This window comes from Propithecus coquereli, unplaced genomic scaffold (genome assembly GCF_000956105.1).
Source record: "Propithecus coquereli isolate 6110/MARCELLA unplaced genomic scaffold, Pcoq_1.0 Scaffold106, whole genome shotgun sequence".
Taxonomy (NCBI): domain Eukaryota; kingdom Metazoa; phylum Chordata; class Mammalia; order Primates; family Indriidae; genus Propithecus; species Propithecus coquereli.
The window spans coordinates 4374574-4387963 of NW_012134525.1; the positions used below are offsets into that span (position 1 = coordinate 4374574).

The 13390-nt window shown below is 37.3% G+C and overlaps 1 protein-coding gene across 1 annotated transcript in view; it reads right to left on the bottom strand.

Moving 5' to 3' along the window:
• Positions 1-8453, bottom strand: part of CAAP1 (caspase activity and apoptosis inhibitor 1) — a 50783-nt gene extending 42330 nt beyond the window's left edge. The window contains exons 1-4 of the mRNA XM_012646376.1: positions 8096-8453; positions 3244-3444; positions 2334-2418; positions 1045-1120 (exon numbers count right to left, since the gene is read on the bottom strand). Of these exons, the coding sequence (XP_012501830.1) occupies positions 1045-1120; positions 2334-2418; positions 3244-3444; positions 8096-8371 (638 nt within the window). The 5' untranslated portion in view covers positions 8372-8453. The remainder of the gene's footprint in view (positions 1-1044; positions 1121-2333; positions 2419-3243; positions 3445-8095) is intronic.
• Between the last annotated feature and the right edge of the window lie 4937 nt (positions 8454-13390).

Here is a 13390-nt window from a genome sequence, read left to right on the forward strand (position 1 = left end):
AGGTTATTATCACCTAACATTAATAGATAAGTAAAAGACTTCAATGAGATGAAAGGTTCTAAGCTATTAACATAATGCCTGGTAGAGTAAGCAATTAATAAACAGTAGGGATGGGTGCAGTGGCTCACACCTATAATTCCAGCACTTTGGGAGGCCATGGTGGGAGAATGGCTTGAGGCCAGGAGTTCAAGACCAGCCTGGGCAAAATACCGAGACTCAAGCTCTAAAAAAATTTTAAAAATTAGCCTGGCATGGTGGCACACACCTGTAGTCCTAGCTACTTGGGAGGCCAAGGCAGGAGGATTGCTTGAGTCCAGGAGTTCAAGGCTGCAGTGAGCTGTCATGGTGCCATCACATTCCAGCATGGGCAACAGAGCAAGACCCTGTCATAAAATAAAATTAAAACACAACAAAATAAAAATAAATAAATAGTGGGTATTATGAATAGTGTATTTAAAATCCAAATGAGAGCTATAATTCTGCTTCAGGTTGACATTGCTGTTGTTCTATATCTATGTATAGTAGTTTAAGAAATTCTTTGTTTTTGAGACAGAGTCTCGCTCTGTTGCCCAGGCTCAAGTGTAGTGGTGTCATCACAGCTCACTGCAACCTCAAACTCCTGTGATTCAATCGCTTGAGGCTCAAGTGATTCTCCTGCCTCAGTCTCCCAAGTAGCTGGGACTACAGGCACACACCATATGCCTAGCTAATTTTTCTTTGTTTTGGAAACAGGGTCACGTTCTTCCTCAGGCTGGTCTTGAACTCCTGAGCTCAAGCAATCCTCCTACCTCGGCCTCCCAAAGTACTAGGATTACAGGCATGAGCCACCACACCTGGCCAAGAAAATCATCTTAATCCTAAAAGTAATTAAGTCCATCCTCATGTATACCAAAAGGACCAATCATAGTAAGTAAACAAATCAATCCTTCTACACCGAATTATTTTATAAATAATACACAGAAAAACAATCCATCCTTGACATAAGAAATCACCAAAGGAGTAACAAAGAAATTTTGAAATAACAATCAAAGTTTTTTAACTTACTGACTGACTAAATCAGGCCCCATCTTAGAGCCATCATCTGCCTCCTCTTCCACATCAGAGTCCAGTCCATTGTCACCTTATAAATGAAATAAACTATTAAAAGCATGCTTATGGGGGGGGGAATCAAAATGATTTAATCATTGCATAAAAAACACTCATCTTTAAAAGTGATGCACATTAAAGAACTTTATAGTTGTTAAAAGATTACCTTTTTAATTGCTTATATTTAAAAAATGAGTTTTTTCAATGCCTTATTAGGTATTACTCATTGCCTTCCCCTTATCTATATGAATACACAAGAATATCTATCTTTATCTGTATATATACACACACAAGAATGTGCATATATATACTTACAGACTACACACATATGTATACAACTGTTTCCAGAGTTACAAAATTCCATAAATCCATTTTATATTTAAAAATGAAGTTATCTCTGGAAATTGAAAGCCTCCATTTTTTGTTTCTTCTTCTGTGATGCTAATGCTAAAATCATTGTAAAGTTCCAAAAGAAAAAAAAAATGGCTGAAAATCCAAAATTCTAAACGTATCAGTATCACAGAGTAGTCATGCTTCAGGCAGACATACAAATGTTGGCAAATTGCAAGGAATTATTCTAACTCTGCATCTGGGTCTTATTAGAGTAGAAATAGTGTGTAACTGGTAACTAAAAGCTATTATATAAAGTTTATAAAGCAGAAAATTAGAATTTTTTTTTTTTTTTTTTTAGCTCATAGCACACTGCAACCCCAAACTCCTAAGCTCAAGCAATCCTCCCACCTTAGCTTCCCATGTAGCTGGGACTACAAACACACACTACTATGCTCCACTGATTTTTCTATTATTTTGTAGAGATGGGTCTCACTATGTTGCTTAGGCTGGTCTTGAACTCCTGGGCTCAAGCAACCCTCCTGCCTTGGCCTCCCTAAGTGCAAGGATTGCAGGCGTGAGCCACTGCACCTAGCCCTAAAAAATTATTGTAACAGAAATCATTGCCTTCTCAATAGTTAATTTTTGGTAAATTTTGTTATTTCATTTTACTACTTATGCTCTTACCTATACAGTTGTTTTGGAAAAACTATACATCAAGTCTACTCTTGAAATGCCATTCTGATATATAAACTATATTTCTCAGTACAAATGGAAGTAAAAATACTCTTTGATGAATATCCAATAATGAAATTAAAGTAATATCCAAGTAAGAGAAAGAATACTGCAGGATTTATGCTGAATATATTAATAGTATTAACTAATAAATTACCAGAATGTAGAAATATGCATCTTACCCTCAAGAATCTTCAAGATTTTTTTTTCAGACAGAAGCTCTAACTGTTCCTGGCATAGTTTTTTAATTTCTTCTATTGAACAGTTCTAAAGCAAATGACATTTAAAAAAAAAAAAAGCATTTATGTAATATAGCTCCAATGTAAACTGGAAAATTGCAATCACAAAAAAAATTCCAGTTAGGAAAATCTTAATAAAACAAATTAAAGCCTCAAGTAGATTCACATAATCTTTCCATGGACTGAAATCTGAAAAACTGTCAGTTAGTATGTGAACATTTTAGAGATTTGATGGGAATACATAAAGTCACGTTTACTATGAAATAATAAATTAAAAAGTAAGTCAGTTTCCTACGTATTCTTAATAGTAGTATATTTATGTTAGGTAATTATTCTAAAGTTTTAAATATTCAAGTCCTGGCTCTATACACATTAGATATATGATCTTGGGCTTAACTTGTCTAGGGCCTATTTCCACAACTATAAAATCAGGATAATATACATTTCCCTAAATAATTTTTAGAAATAAATATATAAAAACACTTGTAAACTGAAAGAAATATAAGCTATTGCCAACCATTGTTGTGTTTTGTTACACAGCAGCATATCATTATATTATTTCTTGAAGCACCAGAAAGCTTCATTACACGTTCAATTTAGTTACTACCACTGCCTGCATTTAATAGAGTTATTTCCATAGCGTCAATAAATTTCTTGCCTAAGCATTTTTCTTGGCAAATTTTTAAACATACAAATCTGTTCATGGTTCTCCAAAATCCCTTTTTTATATCTTTTCAAACAGCTTGTTTTAGGTGAAAACATCCAATTATAAACTGCTGTGAGTAAAATGATTGTTATAGAGGTTGTATTTCTATATATGTGTATATATCTGATAATATATGTAATGAAGCACCTTTAACACATCAGGAAGCATCTTCTGTAACTTCTTCTCTCCTATGATACAGAAGCACTGTTGAAGCATTTCTTTTTTGTCTGATATATAGAAACTAACTGGTTTCAATGACACAGTCAGGTCCAGTCCACCTTCTTCAAGGTCACTGTGTTCTGCCAAGAATAATTCTTTTTCCAAAGTTGGCAAAAGATACTTGGTTTCCTAAAGTTAAAAGAATAAAGAATCATTAAATAATACTACTTAAAATATATAGAATATATTCATTTAATAAATTCTTCATTAAAAATTCCCGAATTCTTTGCAGTTATTTGTCTAAAACCAGAGAAAGAATATTTGCTTGTTCAATATTTACTCTCCATACTGCAGTTAACTCAAGGAATAGCTATCAAGGGAAGAGATAGTATCTTAGAACATACAAATGAAAATGTATCCAATATTGAATAATTTCCTACAATTTCAGAATTTTGAAGAATTAGGATATTCCTTCAGGTAGCCATTCACCCAAAAGCTTTGCGTATGCAATGTCATTCTACTTAAATTCAGAGAAAGAAATGGAATGGCAGTAAAAATGTTACAAATATTATGCGGTAAAGTTAATATGTTTTCCAGGAGCTATTACCATTTAAAAAAAAAAAAACTTTGTATAATTTAATCATGTTCGGAGTTACCAAGTAATATAATATCAGTAATTTAAGCATTTTTGTCAATTTTAACTTTGCTTTTCCAAATCTATCCTGTCCTTCCCAATCTACTGCCATAATCCTGGTCCAAACTACCACGATCTTTGCCTGGGTTACATCAACAGCCATTTAACTGGACTCGCTGCATCTAATTTGAGGTCTCTGCTTTGTATACTATTAGCAGAATGCATTTTATAAAATGCATATTTACTCATTTCTTCTTGTTTAACATGCTTCAATGACTTCCTATTGCTCTTAGGGTCATATGGCCTACGTGGCCCTTCATGCTCATTCTTTGTGTTCTGAACACAACCATCTTCTTTGAATTACTGGAATGTAACCTGTTCTCCTCCCTTCAGCTCATATAGGCAAGCTTCTGCATAATGTTCTGCCTAAGACAGTCTTTCCTCCCCCTTTCTACCACACTATACTCACAAGATTAACAACAAATTCAGATACTTCAGATAGCAATTCAAAAGTCATTTCCTCAGGAAAATCATCCTTGACCATATAGGTCACATAGGTTTGTTATATTTTTTAATGGAATTGTTTAAAAATGGGCCGGCTTTAAAGAATACTATAATAATTAGACTGAAAAAGTAAAGAAGGTAAAGTCTTGTTCTAATGGCTTACAAAGTAATAATGTGGAGAAACTGGAACCCTTATACATTGCTAGTGGGAACATAAAATGGTACAGTTACTCTGGAAGTAAAACAGCTTGTCAGTTCCTCAAAAAGTTATCAGATTACCCAGCAACTCCATTCCTAGATACACACCCAAGAGAAATGTAACCACATGTCCACACAAAAACTTACATGCAAATGTTCACAGAAGCATTAGTCATAATAGCCAAAAAGTAGACGCAACCCAAATGTCTATTAAGTGATAAATGGAAACGAAATGTGGTATAGCCATACAATGAAATAATACACGGCCATAAAAAGGCATGAACCTTTGTGCTACAGAAGAATGAACCTATGTGCTATAATATGGATGAACCTTGAAAACATTATGCTAAGTGAAATAAGCCAGACACAAAATACCATACATTATATGATTCCATTCATAAAAAATTTCCAGAACAGGGAAATCTGTAAATCTGTAGAGACAAAAAATAAATCAGTGATTACCTAGGGGTGGGAGTGAGTATTAAGGATGATAGCTACAAGGTAAACATAAAGTTTCTTTTTGGAGTGATGAAAATATTTTAAAATTGAATGTAGTGATGGTTGTACAACCCCAAACCACATAACTGTACATGTGAAATGGGTGAATTGTATGGTATGAAAACTGTACTTCAATAAATTTCTTACAAAAAATAGGGAACTCAATAAACAACAGATATGGCACTCTCAGGAGATGTTATTGACATGCCTAATATGCAACAACTTTTTCTTCTTCATAAACACACTTACATTTCATTAGAAGTTAGGTTTAGTTTTGTATGCAAATGTTTTCAATACTTAATGTTGTTTGTGTCCCCATCATGATAGAGCATTAGAGATATGGAAACCATTTAAGATAAGAATGGTGATATCCAAAACTGAATCTAGAACTAGTGGAAGAAGTGAATGGATCTACAACTATTACAAGATTTTTTTAAAGAGAGTTAACAAAAAAAGAAAAAACAAAAAGCAAAATGAACAAACAACAAAAACCACCCCTAAAAAACCCCACCAGATCCAGACACCTGAATGATCCAATGGTCAAGTTCCGACGAATATTTGAAAAGAAGATATATACCATTCTGGAACACACCAAAAAATACAAAGTCTCCCAACTCAATCCATAACAAAAATAAAAACTATAAGATGATCTAATTTAGAAACATTTACACAAAAGTAAAAATATCAAATTCCAGCCAAGTACAACAAACCAGCCCAACAAACCAAACAGAACTTATCTCAAGACTGCAAGGACAATTCAACATTAACTAATTTATCAGTCATTTATCAATCAAATTACACTATCTAATTAAAGGACAAAAACTATGTGATCATCTCAACAGAATGTCAGAAAACCATCTGATAAAACTCTACAATCCCCAGTGAATAAGAATTGAAGAAAATTTCCCTACCCGATCAAATGCATTTTTCAAAACCTATGACAAGTATACTTATTGCTGGAACATCAGAAATGTTCCCACTAAAAAAAGATTGAAAAGAATGCCTATTATCACTGCTACTGTTCAATACTACCCTAGAAGTCCTTGGTCATGCAAAAAACAAAAAAATGGTAGTTCCAAAAACGAGACAGAACTCATTATTAGCAGAAATTTTTTTGAAAATCAATTTCAAACTAATAATAAATAGTATAGCTAGGAACAAGAAAACATATAAAAATAAATGGACTTCTATGCTTCCACAACTCCCAATTTTAAAATGTAATGTTAAAAAGCATGAAAAGAGGCCAGGCACAGTGGCTCACATCTGTAATCCCAGCACTTTGGGAGGCCAGAGCAGGAGGATTGCTTGAGACCAGGAGTTCGGGACCAGCCTGAGCTACACAGTGAGACCCTGTCTTTATAAAAAATTAAAAAATTAGCTGGACATGGTGGTGCAGGCCTGTGGTCTCAGCTACTAGGGAGGGTGAACTAGGAAGACTGCTTAAGCCCAGGAGGTTGAGGTTGCAGCGAGCTATGATGATGCCATTTGACTCTAGCCCGGGCAATAGAGCAAGACCCTATCTCCAAAAAAAAAAAGCATTAGAAGATACAGAATACTTTCATAATCCTGTATGATCCTGGAATAGGAAAGATCTTTCTAAACAATACACAAAATCTAGATGGCAAAGAAAAATATTAGCTTTGACTACAAAGAAATCAAAGGCTTCAATTCAGTACATACTGGACAAGTTATAACAACATTTGCAATATACTCCACACAAAGAATTAGAATCAAGATTTTATGAAAAGATATTAGAACTTTATCAGTGAAAAGTTGAAAACGATCAAAGAGAAAAATGGGCACAGGATATGTATAGAAAATTACATAAGAAGGAATTAAATGGCATATAAAAATATAACAATGATCAATCTATTAATCAGGAAAATATAAATTAAAGCAATATTAATTTGACCCATTAGTCTGGGAAAGTTTTAAAAAAATGTATTATCAAATGTTAGTGAAAATTTGCAGAAATGGTCATTCTCTCACACAGGTACTATATGGACTATGAATCAGCAAAGTCTTCTTTGGAAAGTATTTGGTGACATCCACCAAATTTTTTTTTTAAGCGCATAAACTTTGACCCAGCAATTTCACTCCTAAGACTCTTTTCTAACATAACTCTTGCACAAGATATATGTACAAAACTGTTTGTTTTCATACGGTAATAACAAAAACTGGAAACCTAAATATTCATTAATAAAGATATAATGGAACACCAGGCCATCACTAAAAAACAACATACCACACATAAAAAGAAACCTATCACAACAACGCAGTGGTATTCGATAGAGGGAATATGACAATTAAGTTTAGGTGTAGGAACTTAAATACACAGATCAGACAAAGGCTAATAAAAAGGGCTGCATATCAAAAGTATTAACGCAGAAACACGAAGGACTCCACGCTTTTCCCTTGATTTCTGTACTGAATGAATTTAAAGTATAATTCGTTCATTTGTTTTATAATAAATTATAAAGTATTTTTTAAGACACTGGTATCTTGGCAGTTTGATGGCGCATAATGAACATGGCTTTTGTAGAGTCAGATATCGAATTCAAGTCTAGGAGCTATTAACAAACTGTGACCCTGGGTAAAGTTCCTTAACCCCTTTGGGCCTCAATTTTCTCATCTGCAATGTGAAGTTAACCATAATCTACTAAAAGGCGAAGGCCAAGAGAGAAGTAAAGCGTCTGGCTCCCCAGGGCAACGAAAGCTAGCTTCCAACCCACACTCTTCAAGGAGACTGAGATCACAGGAGTGGAAGGGGCCAAAAGTTTAAAGAAAAAAAAAAAAGTTAGCTGATGATTAAATCCAGAAACTAGAAGTTCAAGACATGAGAGTGAAAGGTTCGCCAGAATTTAGGACGATGAACCTCAAGCACCAGTGAACACTTGGGACTGCCACACTTAATTAGTTAGCTCCAGCCGGCACCCTACCCCGCCGGTAGCCACGCTTCTTCCGAAAAAGCAGCTCCGGCAAGCGACGAGAGGGGCGCGCACGCACCTGCTGCAGAGAGCCCGAGACGCTGGAGGATGAGTCGGTGCTCCTCCGCTTCCGACGCTCACTGCTCCCGCCCCAGCAGCTGCCCCCGCTCCCACCACCGGTGACACTTCCACTGAAGCTGGCGTTCCCACAGCAGCTGACGCTCCCGCAGCCGCTGGTACTTCCACTGCCGCCGCTGGCAAGGACAGGCACGAGGTCTGGGGCCGCAAGCGCCGCAGATGCCTCCTGACCGCTACGTTTGCGCCGCTTCTCCCGGGAAGACTTCTTCCCCGTCATGATCCCTCTGTTGCAAACATGCGAGGAAAGTCCGCTGTCTCTGGAGCGACTGAAACCCGGCTCAGGCTGCAGCGAAGGGAAGCACTGGCGTCGCAGACTTATGCGTCACTTCCGGCCTCGTCGCAGAACGTGGTGAGGCGTTTCCAGATGATGTGCCAGCGCCAATCGCGCTGCATCTGCGGTCGGGGAAGTAGATTTGAGTTTGTGGATCAGTTCTAGGTGGATTTGGGTTCTGTTTTTACGCCTCTGCAGAGGGCGGAAGGTGGAACTTGACAACAGCTCTTTAACTTACTGATACTGCTTTTTCGTGTTTGTCAGTTTAAAAAATACTGAATAAGGTAAAAGTGTAGTTTCTGATTTCTCCGTTTTCGTTTGCCTCCAAATTTTATTTATGATATTAACAACGTTGTAACAATAAAGAGGACTTAGGGGAAAGTAGTTTCATGTCGTTATCGTCATCACCTGGGGAAATTATGTATTTCCTGCGTAAAATCCAAGATGGACAAGTAAAGGACTTGAGTTTTTGAAAATTGAGTATGGGTCATACGTTTATGACTATTAGATTTTGTGGGCGACAGTAATCTAAACAGAAGGCAGGTTTTAAAATCAGGAATCAAGGGCACATTTAAAAAATGTCACCATTTGCCTCTTGGGTGTTCTCAGCAAGGGGCTTTAGCGAAGGAAGGCAAAGGTAGAGCTTGGGGCTAAGCTAGCTGAGTGGTGCCTTTGTTTGGAGTACGAAGCAATGTAAAAAAGAAACTAACTTTGACTACATTCCCAACTTGTCTCATCATGCAACAACCAATAAGTACCTAAAACAAACAAGGCCAGGGTTAATAACCAGGGGTACTTCTAGTCCTAGGAAAACCGTCTTTTCCTCCAGGCCCCATTCTTAACTTTGCCTTCCAAGGTACATACTGAGGCTGAGACGGCTATGTTCCCACAAGTTCCGTATCAGCCTCATTATGTATCATACCTGAAAAGAATGAAAGAGTTGTGTTCACAGACAGGATATATACAAAAAATTAATAACATGTAATGTTTATGACCCTGTTATGGAGTGAATTGTGTACCAACAAAATTCCTATGTTGAAGCCCTAACCTCAAAGTGACTGTATTTGGAGATAGGGGCATTCAGAAGGTAATTAAGGTTAAATGAGGTCTTAAGGGTAGGGCCCTAATCTAAAATGACTGGTATCCTTATTTAAAAAAGAGAAGAAAAACGAGAAGAGACACCAGAGATTGTCCTCTCTCCTCAACATGCACACAGGGGAAAGGCCATGTGAGGACACAGCAAAAAGGCAGACATCCACAAGTCAGGAAGAAAAGCCTCACCAGAAACTAACCCAGATGGCACTTTGATCTTTGACTTTTTGGCCTCCAGAACTGTGAAAAAATAAATTTCTATTGTTTAAGCCACCCAGTTTGTGGTCTTTTGTGATGGCAGCCTGAGCTAACTAATACAATCCCAAAATGGTATGTATTAGCCTGGATAGAACTAGTTGTTCATGAATTCCTGGCTGCCAATTATTCTCTTACAAAATCAGTTAAGAAGCTTCTGGGTTTCCACTTTGTTCTACAGCTACCTGTCAAATAGTTTTCTTATTTCTTCAGCTGGACCAAGAAGGCAAAGGCACTTCTTACTAAATTGCTATAGAGTATTCATGAATTTGGCAGATGAATCCCAGTGTTTGTCCACTCTCCCATACACTTGTTCTAGGACACAAAGGCATTGTTCTACCGCTGGTGATAGAGAAGGAACAAAATAGACAAAATCCATGGCTTCATAGGTTTATATTCTAGTGGGGAAAAACAATAAGAAAGTACATAATAGGAAGTACTTCCATTCTCATTCAGTATGCCATTCGGCATTCTTCTTACTGTTTTATTTTTCTTCAGTGCTCTTAACACCACCACACACACACACACACAGACGCACGCGTGCGCGCGCATGTATGTGTGTGTGTGTGTGTGTGTGTGTGTGTGTATATATATTTTTTTTTTCTTTTGGAGGCAGAGTCTTGCTCTGTTGCCCTGGCTAGAGTGCAGTGGCATCATCATAGCTCACTGCAACCTCAAACTTCTGGGCTCAAGCGATCCTCCTGCCTCGGCCTCCCAAGTAGCTGGTACCACCATGCCCAGCTAATTTTTTTTTTCTATTTTTGGTAGAGTTGGGGTCTTGCTCTTGCTCAGGCTGGTCTCAAACTCCTGAGCTCAAGTGATCCTCCCACCTCGGCCTCTCAGAGTGCTAGGATTATAGGTGTGAGCCACCATACCTGGCCTTACGTATATTTCTTTATTTGTCTCCCTCTTGAATGTGAGCTCCATGAAATTAAGGACTTTGTTTACTTCTGTATTCCCAATACCCCACTGTCCTTAATAAAAATTTAGCACATAGTAGATTCTTGATTAAAACTGGTTGAGTGAATGAATAATTTCAGGTGGAAAACCAGATTGATACAAGATTATATGAATTCACTAGATAATGGGAGTAAAAATACCTAGTAAAATTAATGGCTGGAAACTAGTCTTTAATAAAGGAGGTCAATAGGAGGCTTGCAGTGTTCTTACATCACAGAGCAGAGAGACTTAGCTGCTACTCTGACACTGACAATCAAGTGGGCTTTGGAACCACACAGGTACAAACTGCTTTCTACATGGGATTCTACAGATCAGAGGACAGGGAAAGAACTTTGACTCATGCTAAGAACATGGCATAGAGACATCACAAGGCTGACTTAGAGCCAGAGAGATGTTACTGTCTTTTTAAGTTGAACCATATGAAATTGCCTTATTTTGTAGGTCAAAAGTGGTTGAATTTTGACAGTTTCACGTGGTTCAACCTAATATATTAGAGCTAAAAAGGCCCAGCTCTAAAAGTTGTTCAGACTTAAAACTCTGCAAACAAATGCAGACTGCTTTTTCTGCCCCTAGAAAAAGTATATGGGAGAGTGTACAGAGATTGGTATGTATATGCCATTTCAGCAATGCACTAAGCACTGATAATGACTGTCAGGGATGGCATGTACCAATGCTAGAGTCGATCAGTACTGGGATTTATAAAGAGATACTATGTGAGAAATTTGCTCTTTCACCTTAAGTGATGAACTGTAAGGAAATTACATCATAGCTTCTAGTTGACGTGTTCTCTGTCTCATGATGGATTCTAAGGAAATTAGGCTGACAAAAGGTACTTGCTGAAACAAGAAATAGAAAATTCTGATGCTATCATCATTAGTGAGCCAATGTAATTCTTTTTTTTTTTTTTTTACCATTAAGCTGATCTCTCAGTTACAACATAAAGTCCTAATTAATACAGTATACAACATGTAAGACCTTCTATGATCCAAACAGCATTTTTCTCTTCAGGTACATCTCTCTTCTAGAAATACACCCTCCAGGCCTATTCAACTACCCTACTTCTACTTACCTTACTGTATATAAGATTCAAGTATGACCTGTTTAAAACCTTTCCAAGTGACTTCCATCCTCAATTCTGCTGAATTAACCATTCCTTTTGAAACCCACTGTTTTCCCTACAGAGTATCCAAAACGCTTTACTGCAGGCACTTGCTCAATATCCTCTCCAATACACTATTAGTTCCCATGAACAAAGGTCATGTGCTACACATCTTTGTAGTCTCAACACCTAATACATTGCTTGGAACAAGCTGGGGATTCAAATATTTGTTAAAATTCTGTTAACAGAAAAAAACAATCTCTGTAAAATAATTTAAAGAGGTTTATTCTGAGACAAGATGAGTGACCATGGCCCAAGGATCCACAAATCCAAGCCTGAGTAAGTGGTCCTGAGGCAGCTGGGTTACAGTTTGGTTTCATGCATTTTAGGGAGACGGGAACTGCAGGTAAATTACTTACTCAGGGGACTAATTACTCAAGGCTTCTTGGATTTGTGGATCCCTGAGCCATGATCATTCACATTTTCCAAGGATAAACCTCTTTAAATTATTTTATAGTTCATTTTTTTTGTCTGTTAATTCTCGTGCCCAAAATGGGGCTCAGAGAAGACTGGGGACCTCCCAAAGGAGTAGCCCAAACATGGTACTAGGTACTGATGTCTCCCCTTGAGCCCCCCAACTCTGAGCTCCTCCTTGGGTTAAACTGGTACATCCTCCTGAGCTCTGGACCTCATGGTCTTGGTTGATGGTCCTTGCTTTATTCTGAGTTCTCTGTTCTTTTCCCAAGGAGTTGTTTTGGATCCTAATTTTGATTTGGAGATGCATATTAAAGAGTCTTCTCCATTGCCTCTTCCTCTCAAAATTAATCTCAATTGGCTCATCTGCTCATTTGGGCAAAAAACTGAACTGCCCTTTTTGTAGATGAGAGACTGGGCTTCTCAGCTCTACTACTCTAAACCCTAGATTACAGTTCAGTTCCTCTTTACAAAAAGAAAAAGAAAAAAAGTAGGAAACAAATACTCTAAAAATGAGGAAAAACAAGAATGACCCCCTTTAGGCACCCCAGTTGGTTTATGGTACCTATACTTGAAAGTATTTGTTTAAATGGAAAGGTTCAAAGTCTTGTCGGGTTTTCTAGGATTCTAGCTGGTTATATATTATGGTCAGTCTATTCTTGAGCACATGTTTAAACTGATGGGGCAAATTACATCAAGGAAAGAGCTCAAACATTTAACCTGCAACTATAGAGTTAAAAGGTCAAGTCTTTTTAAGTTCTTTGTCTATCTCTCTATTTTCTTTTCTGCCTACTCTAAATCTGCTGTCTATTGGTCTTGAGCTAAAACTCACTGCTTATGGTATTACTAATTCAAGCCTACTTAGAAATCTTCTTTTTCTTGTATACTTCAGCTAGTTCTAGTTAAAATGTACACATTAAAAACTCACTTGAAAATGAAGAAAAAAAGGGATAAAAGAGGTTTTTTAAAATCAGGCCAACCATGGTGGCTCATGCCTGTAATCCCAGTACTTTGGGAGGACAAAGGTGAGAGGATTGCTGGAGACAAGGAGTCCAAGACCATCCTGGGAAACATAGCAAGACCCT